At 44.8% G+C, this 18,352-nt stretch overlaps 1 protein-coding gene across 1 annotated transcript; it reads left to right on the forward strand.

Moving 5' to 3' along the window:
- Positions 1–9,725: 9,725 nt before the first annotated feature.
- Positions 9,726–11,209, forward strand: B3GALT5 (beta-1,3-galactosyltransferase 5). Its single transcript, XM_075135009.1, is given in 3 exon segments — positions 9,726–9,791; positions 9,793–9,819; positions 10,253–11,209. Coding segments are annotated over 3 exon segments (1,050 nt in total).
- The last annotated feature ends 7,143 nt before the right edge of the window (positions 11,210–18,352 follow it).

The raw sequence follows: 18,352 nt of genomic DNA on the forward strand, positions 1-18,352 counted from the left end.
CCTTCCCTGCCGATGGAGCTGCAGCGGTACAGTCAGTGTGTTACCTACGGGAAGGAGGGAGGGAGAGGGAGAGAGGGAGGGAGGGAGGGAGGGAGGAGGGAGAGAGAGGGAGGGAAGAGACAGCAGGCAGCTCAGGTTACCGCTGCCGCATCGCTGCCTTCGCTCGCAGCTCCCTCCGGAGACGCAGAGGATCACGCACCGGGATGGCTGGGCTGCGGGGGGATCGGGGGAGACTTCACAAGCTGTAGCCGGCGCCTCCCGGTAGGAAGGGCAGCCCGCCCGCTCCCCAGCCTGGCCGGAGCCGCCGGCGGATGCTTCGCAGGCGTCGGAGGTGAGGAGGTGCCCCTCTCTTCCCCTAACCCCAACCGCAGGTACGACCGCGGCCGGGGAGCCCGTTGACTGACAGACGCACCCTTGGACCCACGTCACCCACTCCCCGAAACTCGCCGGCCGCCGCCACTGGGTTGGGAGAGTAAGGTAAGAGGGGGCGGCAGGTGTGACCCCGCTTCGAAGACGGGATCAAAGTCCAGACCTCCCTACCCGGGGAAGTCACGCGCCCGAGCCCAGCGGTGTGCGGCCCCACGGCGGCGTGGGGTTCGCCTGCGGCCCGGCCTGCAACGCCCACCCTCTGGTAAAACGGGCGATGAGGCATGAGGGGTAGACTGATTTGATGGTAAGAAGGTAGTAATAAGTAATCTCGTTTGCCAGAGGATTTAGCGTGTGTTTTAACACAGGGAAACATTTTGGCAGCCTGTGAACCTGTCCCCAGATAAAGACCAGGATCAGTTAGGACAACCACGGGGCAACGTTTTCCTCATTGTCCTGCGTGCTTGCCAAGACCTTGGATAAAATGCTTAAAAAGAAGAAGATCCATGAGGTACAGGTAAGTAATTAAAAAAGCAGCCATTGGGCCTGATCCTGAAAACATTACTTTGTATAATCAGCACTTTTAAAGCCAAGTAGTTATTTACAAAGGACTTGCCAGCGTGAGGGCCCCGCAGCGGGATTTCTGTTCCTCTGCTTTCTGCCTTAGCCCTGCTAATCGAAAGAGGAGCTGGGCACCGTCCCTCCCGCTTACCATTTGGCACAGGACTGGGGTGGTGAGGAGAGCCTGAGTGGCTGTCCCTGGGCTGCTCTGCCCTGGGTGGAAACTAAAGGATGCCCAGGAACGTTGCCCTCCAAAAGTACCAGATTGCCTCTTTCATAGACACGTAAATGCAAAGACGTTGTTCAACTGTGGTATTGGCAGGGGAAGAGTAAAGCTCCAAACACTGAAAAACAACTGTGCCAAGAGGCAGCGTGAAACGACAAGGGCACAGAACGGCACAAGCACCGGGCTCGCCTACTCTGTGCAAGTGCTGCCCCAGCTTAAAATAGGGAAAATACCATCTGAAAGGTAGCATCCCGACAAGTCCTCACCCTACAGTGATATTGGCAGAGCTGAGCAGTACTGTGTTTATGAAAGATTTAAGAGTGACGTTGGAATGTCTTTATTGGTAATTTTTCCTGGTTTGGACATTTTCTGTACAAACTCCTTAGCTATCTCTTCTCTGCAATGCTCTTTTCCTTCTTCCTTCATGTATCTTGAGATTGCTTCCAAGGGAGAGCAAGACCCTCATCTTGCCTGAAATACCATTTTCAGGTTTATTTTTCTTTTTAATTAAGATGAAGAATCCAACTTGTAGCACTACTTGTAAATGTAATTTACAATGTAGTAATAAAGAATTTGTTTTGGGTGGCACAAACACCATACATGCAAGAGCTTGAAGAAGAATTTTCCTCATTGCTTCATTTGTTTATGAAGATAGGAGGGTGGCTGTGAGTTGGGTTTTGTTCCTGTCCAGCACAATGAACCACATGGGTCTATATTGGTTAAGGCTGCTGTGATTCATCCCATCGTGGACCATTGCTTATCTTTGGTGAGATCTGGAGTTTGCAATATAGCGAGCAAAATAGTAATTGTAGTAAAATTGCTGAGGCAATTCTTAAAAAAGTTAAATATGCTCATTAGCATCAGTGATAAATGGAAGATGGGGTTATTGTAGGAATAGAGGGAGCATTAGAAGAAACAGGTCTGTTAGCATTGAAGGGAAACCCAGAAAGGGATGTTTGGTACACAGGGGGTGAAGGGAAGACAGAGACAGAAAGAAAAGACTTTTAGGCTGAATGTTTGGAAAAAATGACTGCCAAGAGGAGAAAAGGTCCTTCTGGGAGATCAAGGAGGGAGCACCCCAGAGGCACTGCTGTTTTCTCTGCCTGCAAGAGAGAATGGCTCTTTGCTGGTTGCCTGCCAGCTGTGTTTGGATCTCCTGTGGAAGTGATTAAATCAAAACTGTCTGAACATGCTCCTAAAAAGGACAAAAAGCACCTGCACCGGGGGCCGGACTGTAATGGCTGTCCTGTAACAGTTTCTCTGTGTTGATAGTCTGAATTTTGCAACAGGGTGCCTAACAACCCATATTGCTACCTCCACTGCAACATCTTTCTCCTTCCTGGAAAAGGGATCTGGTGGCCTTACTAAATATCCAAGCTGACATTTTGGTAGGCTTTTTAGGGCCAGGATTCATCACGAGAATTTTGCAGGCAGCTTGGAAAAGCAAAATGATATTTTAAAATAGAAGTAAGCTTTCTTGACTTGGCTAAAGTCCCTGGAAATACATTTCTTTTTGACTCTTCAGAAGCAGCACTTCTTCCCTGTGACTTTACGGGAGCAACTCCACGTCCTGCCAAACTTTTTGCTGGTTTTGAGAGCAAAACCGCATTTTGGTCTGAGAATGCTGTTTGGCTTTTCCAAACGAATGTCACGAGCAAGTGCTCATGGTTGGGTGGATGAGATCAAGGTGCATCAAGAGCTAATGGCTCTTGATGATTTCTTTAATAAAGAGGAAGATGCAGCCTCTGATTCAGAAAATCCCTGGGCCACAAATGTCTTCCCTCTGTGAGAATACGCTCGTCATGATCTTTATTCTCCTTTAGGCATCGGCCGCCTGGGTAGTCTCAGAGGCAGAACCCAGAGGCCACGTGGACCTCTGGTCTAGGCCATTGCAACCATTTTAGTAATGGAAATCTCCGCACCTGAGGTGACACTTCTGTATCTGAACTGGAAAGACTCTGTTTTCAAGTGATGAGACCCTCAAATGTTTATTCTTTCCCTTGTAATAATAAAGACGCACCTTTTTAATGCGTGAATGTTGCGTGCAAAACTCCTTCTATGCCTGTGCATTGCCTCTGAGAGAGCTGCTGTGTTAAGGTTATGTTTATACACATCTGCTGGCGCTGCTGTTAACCACCAGTACATTACCCTCTGTAGTACAGAAAACATGATTTGGAGGAGGAAATGGTGGAAATTTTTCTTTGAAGAGATAATGTTAAGGAGTTACAGCTGGTCAGGTGGCTCTTCTGAAGCCATCTGTGGCATAGCACGATGGGAGAAGATCTGGGGCAAGAAGATGAATCTTTCAGGAACTCTTACTCTGTTACTGGATTTTAACAAATTTTATATTTTAAAGTCTCTTTTTTTTGTCATGGTTTTTCTTTGATTGCTAGGAAAAAAGTTTCTTTGCTTATTATAACTATACCAGTGTTTAGACTGTGTTGGTCATGCTGCTAAAAGCAATACAGTTGTATGCATGTATCTGTATACATTTGTATTACGTATATATGCATGCCATTTCATTGGGATTAATATTAATCTAGAATTTAACATATCACTCTATTATGTTTATTCCCCTAGAAGTATTAAATTAAAAACTTGACTTGTTTCTACTCTTCATCTTTTTTTTTAAATTTTTTTTTTCCTTTTCTTATTAAAATCCAAAGCGGTAAATAAAACCAGACCAACCTTCTACAAAGATGATTCAATCTGCTGTTAAAGTTACAAGGTCAATCAGCTAAATGCGTATTAGTAACATAATGACAGAGCATAAGCCAGGCAACATAGCAGGATTTGCAAATCAGCGACAATAATTCTCCTTTTCCATCTGTTGTCTAATGGATCGCTTAGGGTTTGTAGATGGGGACTCCTGCCGTGGATCGGTGACCACGGGCGAATGGCTCACCCGCTCCCCAGAGTCAGCTCCCCGGCCATAAAACATCATGGCCTTTCTGGAGAGCCAGAGGCTTATTTTAAGCATCAAAAGGACCCACCCCTCAGAGCCCCTCTCCCCACGCACACCCCGTCATGGCAGGCTGGGGGTAGTGCAAAGGTGCCTGGGGAGGAGCTGGGAAAGCTAAGCCCCCCAGCAGCATTGCAAAAAAAATGACAAAAAAACCAAAGAGACAAAAAATGACAAAAAAAAAAAAAAAGGAAAAAAAAGAAAGAAAAAAAAAAAGGGAGACGATTTGGCTGAAAATAAAGTGCCTAGCAACTCAGTGCTTAAATGATAGAAACTGGCATGTATGAAGCAGAGGAACAATGTCTTGCTTTGACTCGCTGACGGACTGACAAGGAGAGACAATCCTGATAGCAGAGGCTGGTGAGAGGTAGCGGAGGGAAAAAGGTTTTCTGTGGTCTGACAGTAAGGGCGGCAGAAAAAGTTTTTCCCTTATCCTGTACCCTTTTCAGGTTTCCATCCTTCTTGCCTGTCAGTCTTGACATTTGGTTTGGGCGAGGACATTGTTAATACACGTTGCTGTAAAAACCTCCCTCTGAAAAGTGGCATTTTAAAGTGCCAGGAAGGAGACATTTAGCCTCACCACCTCGGTGGTTGTTCGCGTGCAGTTCTTTTGGGTGGAAACCGCACCACCGGCTCGGGAGGCTCCGCAGGACGATCCCACCGAGTGCACGGGGCAGGAGGAGCCAGCCAGCGCTCCCAGGGGACGAGGCAGGGTAGTCTGTCCCCGCATGACCCTTTATTTCGAGTAGAGGTTCACCACCACTGTTTTCGGGAGTCCTGCGTGGTACCTGAGCAGGTGCTGCTGTCCCTGACAAGGTCTGGTAGGCGCCGGGCAGCGTCTTGCTCTGGGAGTGGGGGAACAGCCAAAAGCTGCTGGGCCAGAGGCACCTGGTCATCTGTCCCTGACTTCTGAGCTTGGGCTAAGGGGGAAACCCAGCTACCCACGTGTCTCCTCGTAAAAACAGTGGCCCGGCCACTGCTGAGCCCACTGCCTTGCCAGAGATGTCATCTGTGAGAGCTCCAAGCTGGCCCCTGCTCCTCTGAAACGCTTGCATTTAGGGAAAAAAAAGTGTTTCCTGCTGTACTCGACATTTTCTTATTATCTATGCATGTTTACTCCCTCTTAGTGTCTTGTTAAGCTTCTGAGAAAGCAATTTAGAGGCTTTATTCCGAGGAAAATCAAAAGTTAGCAGGTATTATTAATACTTATACCAGGGCATGTTACCTTTGATTATTAGGAAAGGAAAATGGGAATATTGCTGCTGACTTGAACTGTGCAGTATCTGAGGTCGCAACTCCTGTTTGCGCACTTAAATCATGCCTCTGCTTTCGGGTCTGCCTTGCCGCAGCTGCTTGTGTCTCAGGTCACAAAGCGGCAACTCGTGCAGATGGTCAGAAGCACTTTGGTTGTTTGCGCTTTGGGTCGTCCCCTGGCTGATGTGTGCGACCTCAATGCAAAGCCAACGCCGATCGTCCACTGAACTCAGTGGCATGACTGTAGCTTTGCCCCAGAAAGATTGAGAAAACTATTTCTTTAAATTGATGTTTTGAATCTGTTTCTCAGGGGGACTCTAGACCTACTTACCTCTCTCTGCCTCGGGCCAGATTGCTTTTCCTGATCTATATGGCATACAGTCTTGATCTCTTGGTGCCGTTTAGATAATTATACTCATTAACAGACCTAAAGGAGGTGTCAGGTTAATTTTGATGGAATAACTAGGCTTTGTCACAGGAGCTACCATGGTCCTGTCACCGTGCAACATGAAGGAGTTACACAAGGGTCAGCGGTGTGAACAGAAAGACCCTATAGCCCATCTGCTTACCACGGCGGAACGCAGGAGGTAGTTCATGCCACTGGTGGAAACAGGGACTTGCAAAGTAGAGGGCTGCAGTTTGGTTGATTTGGATCACAGACCTTGACTACCTTCTTCTTTTCTTCATGTGTTTGTTTCAGGCACGTGCGAGAAGAGCACCGGGCTGCAGGCTCCTGTAGCCCGCGTCGCTTGGGTCCCAGGCTCTACTGCAAACCTCGCTGGGATCTGCGCAGAGCCATGAAACGTCACGCCAGTCAGTTTAAACAAACCGCTTTCTAGGACACGAAGCAGGTAATTTTTTGGCAGTGCCCTACATAAAATATTTTGCAGTTGGAACAATAGGAGACGGGAAAAGCTTTGAGGTAATTACAAACTGCAATTTCTGATTCAGGTCCGAGAAAATACTCAAGTATAACTTCATGCAAAAGGATTTTCTATCAACCAGAAAGACTTGTTTTGATGCTAAGATACTGGATACTGTTCAAAATGACCTCTAGAAAAGAGATTGGTTGCTAGTAAGTCTCCATTGCTTTCTGGACCACCTCCTGTAGACTTAATGTTCACTTCATATTAACGTCTCCAGGACTGTTCTGTGGAGATATGTGCACGCAGGCTGGAAATCTGAATCACAGACTGTATTGTTTGTCAGATGCAGGCAAAGGAGGAAAAATATAGTGACAGATAATTTAGAAGCCACAGGCCTTGCCCCACCTAACCTATGCTCATATCTCTGCTGCAGAGCAAGATACTTTAGGTTGGATGGTGATGGTTTTGCTAAATACAGTCACAGCCATGTTGACCTGTTGAAACATAATAGAAGCCATTGTTTTCCATACGTTCTTCATATATAGTAGTTCTCCCAGGCAATGGGGGAGACAGAGCATTTGTTTCACTCAGGAAGATAAACCTGCTGTGTGCAGGTGGGGTGAGGGATGGGACGGGGGCTCAACGTCCCAGGGGGATGGAGCCAGTATCAGGGTGATTTAATTCCCTGATACACCAACTTAAGCAGTCCAAGGAACCGACCTGCCTGTGTTAATACAAAGTGTTTTTTAACTTTCAAAATTTTCCCTATTCACCTGAAAACAAGCAGGAAATTGATGGTTTTAAGAGAAAAATGGCCTCAGCGAGAGGAAGCTGGTCGTCTCTCTGTCACCCTTTTCCTTGGTGTTCTTTCAGTAAATGCCAACCTTGTAACGTATTGCCAAGCTTGGGTGCTTGGGACACCGAGGCTGTACCTGTGCAAATGCATCTTTTCCAACAGCCCCCTGTCCCACCATGGGCTCCCACTGGCCTTGGGGGCATCTGGGGCAACTCTTCCCTTCTTGAGCTCTGAAGGAGAAAAAATTAAAGACAGGGCCATCAGATGAGCCACCTGTGTGCACTCCCACGTGTTTGCTGAGTTTACCTGGAGAGGGGAGTTTGGGGAACTGGTGCTATACTGGGGAAAGACTATTGCGAGACTGAAACAGAGAAGAAATGGGATTGCGACAGAAGATGGGGCACAGTCCCGTACGGACTCAGGAGACTGAGACTCCTCCACTGCACCTGGTCCGGGGGCTTGCATGGCTCTGCAGGGCTGGGTGTCCCGGTGAGCAGCTGCAGCTGGGGCGAGTCCCCGGAGCGGGGTGCAGCATGTCATCTGGATGGCTCCCTCCTACACGCGGCTGGGGAAGTAGAGAGAGCTGAGACACCAAACTGGGAATGCCCAAGGTGCTACTGGTGCGATTTGGGTCCTGGCAAGCCTTCCTCCCAATCCCCTCCGCAAACACCTCTGTGGGTAATTGCAAATGTTTCATCTGAGAAAAAAAGAACACCATTCCCACCAGTTCCAGACAAACCCAAATTTGCTTTTGGTGATTAAACCGATGACAAAAGCTAGAGTTTTCCAGCTTTCACAGAGTCAGAACCAAATGAGACTTTGCTCCGGGAAGTGTGCGTTTCTTATCAAGGCCACTGCCTACCCATTGGCAGTAGGCAGGGACCTGCTGTGAAATGAGACATGTACATATGCGTGATTTGAAAAATGTATAAAATATGTTTTACAATTTACATAAATTTACAAACGTTTGCATTGCCCGAGCGTATCTGTGTGTGTTTATATATCTGTGTATCTGTATACTGCTTCATACATGGATTGAAAAAGGAAGACAGTCTGGCTCTGGACAGGCAGTATGGTAAGTACATTGCAGAACATATGCTGGGAGGCTTCTCTCCTGGCCATCCAGAACAGGGACCTTTACAATTTTTTATTAGATCTGTTACCGGTGCCCAGACCCAGAAACAAGTAAGAAGTAAATATGGTCAAGTCACATTAGTCTGATTCTACTGAAATCTGGTAAAATAAGTATGTTATGTTATGGTTTCTTGCTCTTGAGTATTTCTGAAAAGGTTTTAATGGGTTCTAATAGAAAATTACACTCTCAATTACTTTCTTCAGTACCTGAAGGACTTTTGTTTGTACATGTTCTGGATTCCTGTGACAGAGAAATGTCAGACCCTCAGACAGCCTCGTGAGAGCTGGTGACAGGAGCGAACCTCTTTTGCAGTTCTGTTGTAAACCTCAGAACATCATCCTTTCCTGAAAACACTATTTTCAGGATATTCATGTGGTTCCTCCCAGGCCACTGAAGAACATGAGAACAGATGCAGAGCAGATTTTCATATAATCTTTTGTGTGTGTGTGTGTGTATGTATATATGCATATGTATATTCTCACACAATTTTACACATGTATTTAATTAAAGCAATTTTTAAATTAATCGCAAGAATACTGTGAGCTATACATACAAGAAAAAACAGATCTGAGGAATACTCTATTTAAAGATAAAGTTAACTTAAATATAAGTGGCAGAAGAAATGTGAATGTTTGAAATATTTTCAAAATCCATTAGTGAATCATTGCAAAAATGCATTTCACTGTGGGAGGAGTATCAGTACACCAGGACTCCAGTCCTACTTGTTTCATGCTTTTGAGAACACCGACGGAAGTTAATGGGGCTATTCTTATGGGTAAAATGAGCTGGATTTGGTCCCAGGAACACCTGGCTGGACTTTAAAATGAACTTAAGCCTGCAACGCAAAACCTTTTCATTGCTTGGAAAGGGGAATTTGAGCAAAAGGAGGGCACTAATGTGGTTTCGGGGAGTCTAGGCAGAACATTCCTGGTTGGAAGGCAGAAATCAAATTTCCATGAAATCTACAGCTCTGGGGATTGTAAACTTGGTTTGCTGTATTTTTAGATGGGAAGCCAGATCCAATTCTTTGTTAAGAAGCGGGGAAGCGGAAGGGAATGCCCTTCTCCTGGTAAAAGTCCCCCCATCCTTGTGCTCTAAAATAGTAGGTGGTGGGCCTGCGGGTTAACGGAATGAGTAACTGAAGCATTATAGTGTTCTCACCAGGTTAATTTATGGAGATGTGTAATTTTGTTGGCACTGTAACCTTTTCGGGTTTGCTTTGATAATTTTTCTCTCTCTCAAAATTTATACTAGATTTGTAACCAGATACGCAGCACGTTAATCTGTTACAAGGATAAATGAATGAACATTGTTGTTATTGTTTGGATCTCTTTCGCCTAGAAAGGAGAGGGGGGTATGGACAACCCCCTTCTCACTTCAGCAAGCCCTACTGAGTCACCTAAACTCTGCAAAAGGTGAAACATCCAAATAATCTGACGACTGTTGTTTTTTTTCTGAGCAGCTGACCCAATGTCAAATATGTGACTCATGGCCCCACCAGCAAAAAGATCGGGAGCAGTTGCTGGGTCGGTGCAAGAAACCCAAAGGACGCAAAGAAGATGAAGATGGGAGGAACCTGGGTGGGTCTGCCAGCTGGACAGTACTTGCTGGCTCTGGGACACAGGCACTTTTTCAAACAAACGGAGAAACATGGTATTTAAAGAAAAACGATTGCTGTTATTCTCTGTCATCCGGCATGGGCACATATCTGCTGCTTCTCCACTCTCTGGCTTGTGGGAGCCCTGGTGGGTCTAAGTCGTGGTTTGTAAGATGCTGAAAGTGGAGAGGAGGTCTGAAGCATCAGCCAGGGTAACCTGGTGTCAGTGGATGTGTTCGTGTAGATTTCTGAGGATATGCTGGCTTGGGGGGCAGATTCAAGCAAGTAGGAGTGTGAATTTGGTTGCCAGCAGAATATCTTGTGGGAATGATACTAAGAGAAATGCGTGTGGGGGAGTGCCCTGAAATAGGTGGCTTTCAATTAGAGACGACCTGGCTTTAAATCCCTATGCAGGGAGTTTGGTATGCAGCACTGAAAGGAACTAGATTTTTTTTTTTTTAATATGCTGTTCCTTCTTGTTTCTTTCAGGTGGATTTCAGAAGATTCAGGCTGTTTGTTTGCCTTGTAGGGCTCAGCTGTGTGTTCTGGGTTTTTTACGACAGTTTGTCTGAATCCTGTATATCCTGTGAAAAAAACACCCAAGATTACATACTCCCCATAGAGACTTTTAGGAGAATCGGAGGAAACTTCTTGCAGCTCCCGGATATAGACTGCCGTAAGAACCCGCCTTTCCTTGTCCTGCTTGTGACATCCTCGTACCACCATGTTAATGCCAGGATGGCCATCCGGCAAACCTGGGGCAAGGAGAGAACAGTCGCCAGCAAGCGCCTGGTGACATATTTCCTCCTGGGAAGCACTGTGAATCTCAACGAGCAGGCTGATATCGCTGCTGAAAGCCAAAAGTACAAAGACATTATTCAAAAGAATTTTACAGACACGTATTACAATTTGACTTTGAAGACCATGATGGGAATTGAATGGATTCACAAATTTTGTTACCAGTCCAGCTTTGTGATGAAAACCGACACAGATGTGTTTGTCAATGTTTTTTACCTCACTGAGCTTCTTCTAAGGAAAAAGAGGACCACTAGATTCTTCACAGGCTTTTTAAAACTGCGGGAGTACCCCATACGGAGAAGAGGGAGTAAGTGGTATGTGAGCAGAGAAGAGTATCCTGGAAAGACCTACCCGCCGTTTTGTTCTGGGACTGGCTATGTTTTATCCACTGACGTTGCCAGTCAGATCTATAATGTTTCAGAGAGCATTTCGTTCATTAAACTGGAGGATGTATTCATAGGACTGTGCCTTGCCAAATTAAAAATTCAGCTGGAGGAGCTTCATTCAGAGCAGACGTTTTTTCCAGAAAGGATTAGTTTCTCCGTTTCTCGCTTTAAGAAAATTGTGATGTGCCATGAAGTAAAACCATCTGAGCAGCTGAGCTACTGGAATCACTTAGTGACAGAAAATCACAGAAAAGTGCCCTAGCACCTTCCCTGCTTGAATTAACAAACTGAAATGCTCCACATTTACAGGGCTGCTCTTGACTCCAGCAAAACTCCCAATTAACTCTAGATCCATCATGTTAAAGACTTTTTTAATGATTATTTTAATCTCCATTTCTCCCCAAGAACATGCAAACCTCTTTCTTTCCCATTCACTCCCGCCTCTTTGCATCCCTTCTCTACACAAATTACAATTATTATTTTTTTCTGAAAGGTGCAGGCCTGCAAACCTGCCCTCCAAGTCTTGCTGCTATAGGACTGGGAGCATTTCTGCAGTGCCAAACCAAAAGTCAAAGTACTTTTGTTCAGAGAAGAAAATGTGCACCTTCTTCCTGGTCCCCCTTGATAGATTACTGCATTTGCACCCATCTGTGCAGGCATTTAAGAAAAGGTGGTGGTAGCTGTCAGGACGTTCCCCTCCTGGCACAGGGAACTGCAGCCCTGCCCTTGCAGCCAGCTCTGTGTGGGCAGAGCTGCATACTGGCACAGATCCCTCCTTCAGTCTACACAAATTTTTTGCAGAGATGGAAGAATTTGCCCATGCAGCGCTCTTGGGACAACCTTAGGTACTGCAGGTCACCTGGTGAATGTGTAAGGCTACTGCATCTGTTTCCCTAAACGTGCCTCCTGCTGAAAGTGATACGTGGCAGAGCCGGATCCATGCTCAGTGGAGAGTGTCCTGGTCTTTCTACTAAAAGAGACGCCGGAGACATCTTTTACATTTGTGTCTCACTTTGCTTGAAAGCTCCTGTAAATGGTTTGCCCAGGCTCGCTTACAGTGAGCTAAACAGTACACCTGATTTAGACATTTTTCCCTATGAGGAACTGGGTGTGTAAGGGAGAAGACAGGTGGGTTTTTCTCTTTTAAACAAGACCTCATGGGAAAATGTTCCCAAGTAATCATTCCGGTTGGGAGCCTCATTTCTTATTTCATTACCAAGCAAAGACTCATGAAATCGCTAGGATGTTTGTAGGTTTCAGAGATAAGGAATTGAGTCTTCACAGTAGATGCTGTGAAAAATACATTTGGGCTATGGGGAGGGAGAATTGGGTTCATAAAATCATGCTTATGCAATACTCCTATTTGATTTACTTTCACGCAAAGGAAAGGTCGGTTTTACCAGCAAAGAAGTATCGAACGCCTGTACTGTGTGTGACATGTTTTTTTCAGAGAGCCCTAAAAGTGGGGCTGCTCCCTAGGGGAAGATGAGCTGAGAGCTGAGGGGATCCGACAGCCGGCAGGGCTCAGCCCCACACACCCACGTGAGGGAGCTGGACAGACCCACAGATGGTGGCCAGGTCCAACCAAGGGTCCTGATCGTAAGGAAGTATCACAGTGATGAGGTAGGTCTGAGGGCAAGCCACCGATGGCCACGCCCTGGTGATGACAGGCGAGGGTCAGGATCAGGCCCAGTGAGGGGAACCAGGGCCAGTCACTGCCCCGGGATGGTGGGGCAGGGCCTTGGGGATGGGGACAGATACTGAATGTGGTAAAAGGCATGGAGGAAAGACAGGGAAAGATGTTTTATTACTTTGGGGTTATTTACTTTTACTGTTTCTTTTCTTTTTATTGACGTTTGTGAGGACTGTCCACGTGTCTCTTTTTACTTGCCTGTGTCTGAAGAGCAGGATAAATATTTTCAGCAGGAATATGCCCCATCCTGAAAAGTGTTTAATAATGGTAATGTAATATTATTTATTTTCTTCTGATGTAGAGTAACCCAAGCTCATGCACTTATTTTTGACAACTGATGATGAAAGAAATAACGTTTATTTGTTTGGTAGAAGAATAATCTTCATTTTAAGTTTCCCATTCAGAAAATAGCTGCGTATATGGTGTTTGCAGGGATATGGCTATCCAGGTGGTCGGGTGGGTGGCCAAGGAGGTGTTTGCCTTTCCCTAGCACGTACCCTGTGCCAGGGTTGAACAGCATCTCTCCGCCTCCCATCCCAGCTTTGCGGGTGTATCTGCCCTTGGACTCAAAGCCCTGCCGTGGCACATCTACTTTTGCTGCTGCCTTCAAGTAGGTGTGGTGGGTCAGACTGATTAAGCCTAGCAACAGCATTGTAATCACTATTCTTTCCACGTAACCTGTAGAAATGTCTTTTTGGCATTCATTGCTATTGCACCCAAGGTGCAAGCTGACTATTACTTTAATTTTTGGAAAAACGTTGAGCGTAAAGGAATGCTTCCTGGCCTCTCCTAGCTCCCTCTCTTGTGGGGTAGAGAGTCTGTGAGCTGGGACAGCATAATGCAGCCTAATGTTCATCCTGACCTCTTCTTGTTCTCAGAGAAATAATCCTGCAGTCCCTTGTGGGTCTCACTTCCACCTCTGTGCCTGGTGCCAACCTTATCCCAGCCGGCAGGACCAGTCCAACCGTGCAGTCCCAGGGAGCCTGTCGCTCGGCAGAGTAGCTATTCATTTACGCACGGATGTGTTGACTTGTTCACCTCCACCAGGTGTTTTGATCCGAGATGTATGGTGGCACCTGGCTCCTGGGATGGTGCAGCTGCTGGTCTGTCAGGCTGAGGTCATGACCAAAGGGTAAAGTCTCCCATTAGGAGACAGTATTTTGGGTTGCTTCCCTGAACAATGGCTGCTTGTGAGTGGCATTAAAATATGTCTTATCTGAGCAGTTCGTGGCTTTGTATCATCACTAAAAAAGTTACCCTTGAGGGCCAAGTTCTGCAAGACTTCTTGACTGTGGCTTTTATTTTAGTTCAAGAGTATTCCTAATTACTTGAATATACCTACTAACTGGGAAGATGGTGCTATTTTCTGTTAATCATACTTGCAGATGCTACCGCTATATTTTTGGGGCTAAACTCATAGCTACTGTGCCATTGAGAATAAGGTCCTCAGGCGTGTTTTAAGAAACCATCCCATTCTGGATACTGTTTCCAGGGAGTCTATTTGTAATTCCAAGTGACCCGTGCAAGATGCCTCTCTCTATTGTTGCATTCGAAATATTTTGTCCCCACTGAATATATGTTGTTAAGCATCTAACGGCCTGCCTATCTGAAGCATTTGGCTTATCACTGCTAAATCTCTGATGAGGAGCAAATGAGTACAGGTTGAAATGTTATGGATTCAGATAGCCTGTTCCTCTCCTTTTTGCAAATTAGTTTCCCAAGTGAATGTTGTAGGTTGTTGCACGTTATTTTCCTCAACATATGATTTTTTTTGTGCTCGCATAAATTAGAAATTGATTTCATAATTCTCTCCATTCAGTAGGCTGCTTTGAATAAGAATATAGTAAATGAATAATTAATTACTTAAAATATAAAGTTATCCTGCTGGAAAAGGTGATTTAAGAAAAGTAGATGATTGAATGTAAGGCAAATTCATTTATTTAAACAAAGCCACTGTGCTAGTCTGTTTATAAGTATCAGCTAAATGAAATTAGCTTTTGCAGCTTAGGCCTCAGATCATGACTTTTAACACAATCAAAACAGTATTAGTGGCCTTTTGCCAAATTATGTGTATTTTCCTATGAAAGACCGTCACAAAAAGATTGGAAATATAACTAGAACTGTAAACACAATACTGCAGTGTACATATACTTATTTTTAAAATTTTGTATAGGCTAATAAAAGAATTTAGGTAATTTGGGGGCAGTTTATCTGTAAAAGTAATGCACTATCCTAATATTTTTATGCTTTCTGGGTCAGATGATCATTAAATCAGTTTCTTACTAATAGCTTTGGAAAGTTACTCTGAAAAGTTACTTCAGTGCTCCTCATTTAGTAGGAAGGAGTGTACAAATCAACCTAGCTGATAGTGTGTTAGAGTTGGTTGGAGTTGTGCATTTCAGCATACTCTATTTCTTCCAACACAAGATCAGGTTTTGAATACAGAAAAATGCATACATTTTTCACAATTCTAACTCATCAGCTAACATATTCTTACTTTAAGTTAGGATTTTAAAAAATGTCCACGAAGGATTTGGTCACACATCTCATCTGATTCAGTTTTACTAAGGAGGTATAACCCTTCCAGGCAGTTTCGAGAATACAGAGTAGGTTTTTGTAATGAAACATTTGCCTTATGTAAAAGCTGAACAGAACACAAGGGCTCTGTAATCTGACAGGAATGCTGTTCTTCTTGGATTTGTGCGGGTTAATATAAAATATTAATACAAAATGCGTGACAATGTTTGCATTATTTGCATAGAACATGAGAATGTTAAGCTAACTATTCAATGTATGATATTTTAGTAAAGTATTTTGTTACCACAGTTCCGTGTGTTCATTTATCTTTTCGGTCGTGAATGTATTAACATTTTGGGATGTAGTCAAGTTAGGAGGCGTGCTCTTTTTCCAATTAAAATGAATAGAATCATAGAATTATTTAGGTTGGAAAAGACTTTAAGATCATCGAGTCCAACCATAAACCTAACACTGCCAAGCCCACCACTAAACTATGTCCCTAAGCACCACATCTACACGTCTTTTTAAATACCTCCAGGGACAGTGACTCAACCAATTCCCTGGGCAGCCTGTTCCAAGGCTTGACCACTCTTTCAGTAAAGACATTTTTCCTAATACCCAATCTAAACCTCCCCTGGTGCAACTTGAGGCCATTTCCTCTTGTCCTATCACTTGCTACTTGGGAGAAGAGACCAACACCCACCTCACTTCAACCTCCTTTCAGTGCTCCTCCCCTCAGCCTCCTTTTCTCCAGGCTAAACAACCCCAGTTCCTTCAGCCGCTCCTCATAGGACTTGTGCTGTACACCTTTCACCAGCTTCATTGCCCTTCTCTGGACACGCTCCAGCACCTCAATGTCCTTCTTGTAGTGAGGGGCCCAAAACTGAACACAGTATTTGAGGTGCGGCCTCACCAATGCCTAGTGCAGGGGGACAATCACTTCCCAAGTCCTGCTGGCCACACTATTCCTGATACAGGCCAGGATGCTATCGGCCTTCTTGGCCACCGGGTCACACTGCCGGCTCATGTTCAGCCGGCTGTCGACCAACACCCCCAGGTCCTTTTCCTCTGGGCAACTTTCCAGCCACTCTTCCCCAAGCCTGTAGCGTTGCCTGGGGTTGTTGTGACCCAAGTGAGCCAGCACTCAGCCTTCTGAATCTGTTGAATTTTCTCCCCTTCTCTAAAATGTCTTAGTATGAACATCCTAAAATGACTGGCTGGTTCCTGTTCCTAAGGCAAATACACAATTCCCATAGAAGAGAAAGAGATCAACAATGGGAGTGCTTTTCCAAGTACTAAGCATGCAATCCTGCCACATCAGCCACTCTTGCCGTTAATGGTCTACACATGGTACACCTTTAAGCCAAAGGTACCTTAAAGCAAAACCTTATAAACAGGCTGTGATCTGAATTTAGAATGTTTTTTGCAAATGACAAGTGTGTCAAGTGCAAGATTGTTAAAACCATAGCAAGGGAATTGATAAAAGACAATTTTAACCACAGTTGATACCTTTTGGAAGATCAAGATCCAACCCAAATGGTTTTGCCTGTGTCACCATAGCCAGCACTGTTTGTGGCTGACTGGCATGCCAGTTCTTGGGACCTGGAAGCACGCACTGTTCCCCTGTCACTTAAAAGGGAAATGTCAAGTAACTGAAGGCGGTCTGATTGTTTGCCAAACACAAGCAGTTATGAACTAAAAACTGTAACTAGAAAAGGTGTCCCTTACTACCTTTATCTTTTCTTTTGTCTTTTTTCCTCGCTTACCTTTCCGGTGTATTTTGCTTGTTTGTTTGCAGCTGGACTTAAATTCATTAGTTCATTCCACCAATATATTTCCAAAAGTATCTACAAATATTATCACACTGGATAGAGGAAAGCATCTAAGTGACAGGGCTTAGATATAAGCAGTACATAGGAGATCCAGCCTGAAAAAACAGACTTGAATTTGCACATGTTCTGACTGAACAAATAGAGATTTTTTCGAAGTCTAGTAATACAGTGGTTTTAAGGCCATCCTTCTAAAAAGTTCACTCAAGTACATATTCACTGAAAAATGTAATTGGACAATTTCAATGGTTGAGAAATAACCTTGTTGTTGCCTTATGTTTCACAAATGCAAAAATGCATTATTTTTGTCGAAAAAAAAAATCCAAGTCCCTTCTCAGAATCTCTCCAACTGAACCACGTACACAATATCCCTTGTGTTCAGCTACTGACCTAACCTGACCTCATTTAATTTATGACTTTGGGTCAGGGATAGAGGCCTGTGTAATGAGCTTCCTATTCTCTCATCACCAAAAGCACTTAGAAATCACAGCCGTCCTTACACTTACAAACCTTCAGCGTACACCTGTAGGTGCAGAATGTCATAAATTAGTCATGTGGTGTGATTTACACCTCCAGCTTGTAGATCTTCCAGGCAGCAATATTCCCTTCATGTTTAATTTAATTGTTATTGCTGGAACAGCAGTTTTAAGTAAATGTTTGACTCCAGTACATAAAGGGACCTACAGCTTTTACATGTGCTTCTCCTAGTAAAGGTTCAACGAGGGAATTAAAAAGAAAAGTGAGCTGAGCCGGGAGGCAGGAGTAGGAGTGAGTCGCAGTGTGCGTGCGTAACGCAGCTTGCTGCTGCTGGGGGTGAGGAGGTGGCAGAATAGCAGCGCTTGTTGCTGGCAGGGAAAGCTCGGTGCTGAGGGTGAGGGTGTGCGATGCACCTCTGTGCTCACCTGCCCCCCCAGCCCATTTTGGGGATCCCATCCCCTTATGCTGAGGTCAAACCCTGCATTCCTTGCAGGTATAAGTTAAGCAGCAGGAGGCCACAGTAGCGGAGTGATATCACCTTCTCCAACTGTACTGAAGAAAGTGCTGCATGGGATAGGGAAGAAAAGGAGACTGGAAACTTTAGCCTGTAAAAAGGAGACTGGAAACTTCAGCCTGTAAACATATCAGTCTTCACTGTATTCTTGAGATCTTTCAGTACTCACCAGTTCCCTACGCTTTTAGGGAATCTTATTTTATATACATCTGCGGCAAAGGAAATAGCTGAATATAAAAATAAAGCTTACTTCTCCTCTGTAAGAGAAAGCCAAAATACAGCAGTGATCACAAGCACTTCCATTACTCTGCCACGTAAAGAGAAGTCGAATATCTGAAGCCATCTCTGCCAGGGATTTATGTTCTCTTACTGCAA

This window comes from Calonectris borealis, chromosome 1, assembly GCF_964195595.1.
Source record: "Calonectris borealis chromosome 1, bCalBor7.hap1.2, whole genome shotgun sequence".
Lineage (NCBI taxonomy): Eukaryota > Metazoa > Chordata > Aves > Procellariiformes > Procellariidae > Calonectris > Calonectris borealis.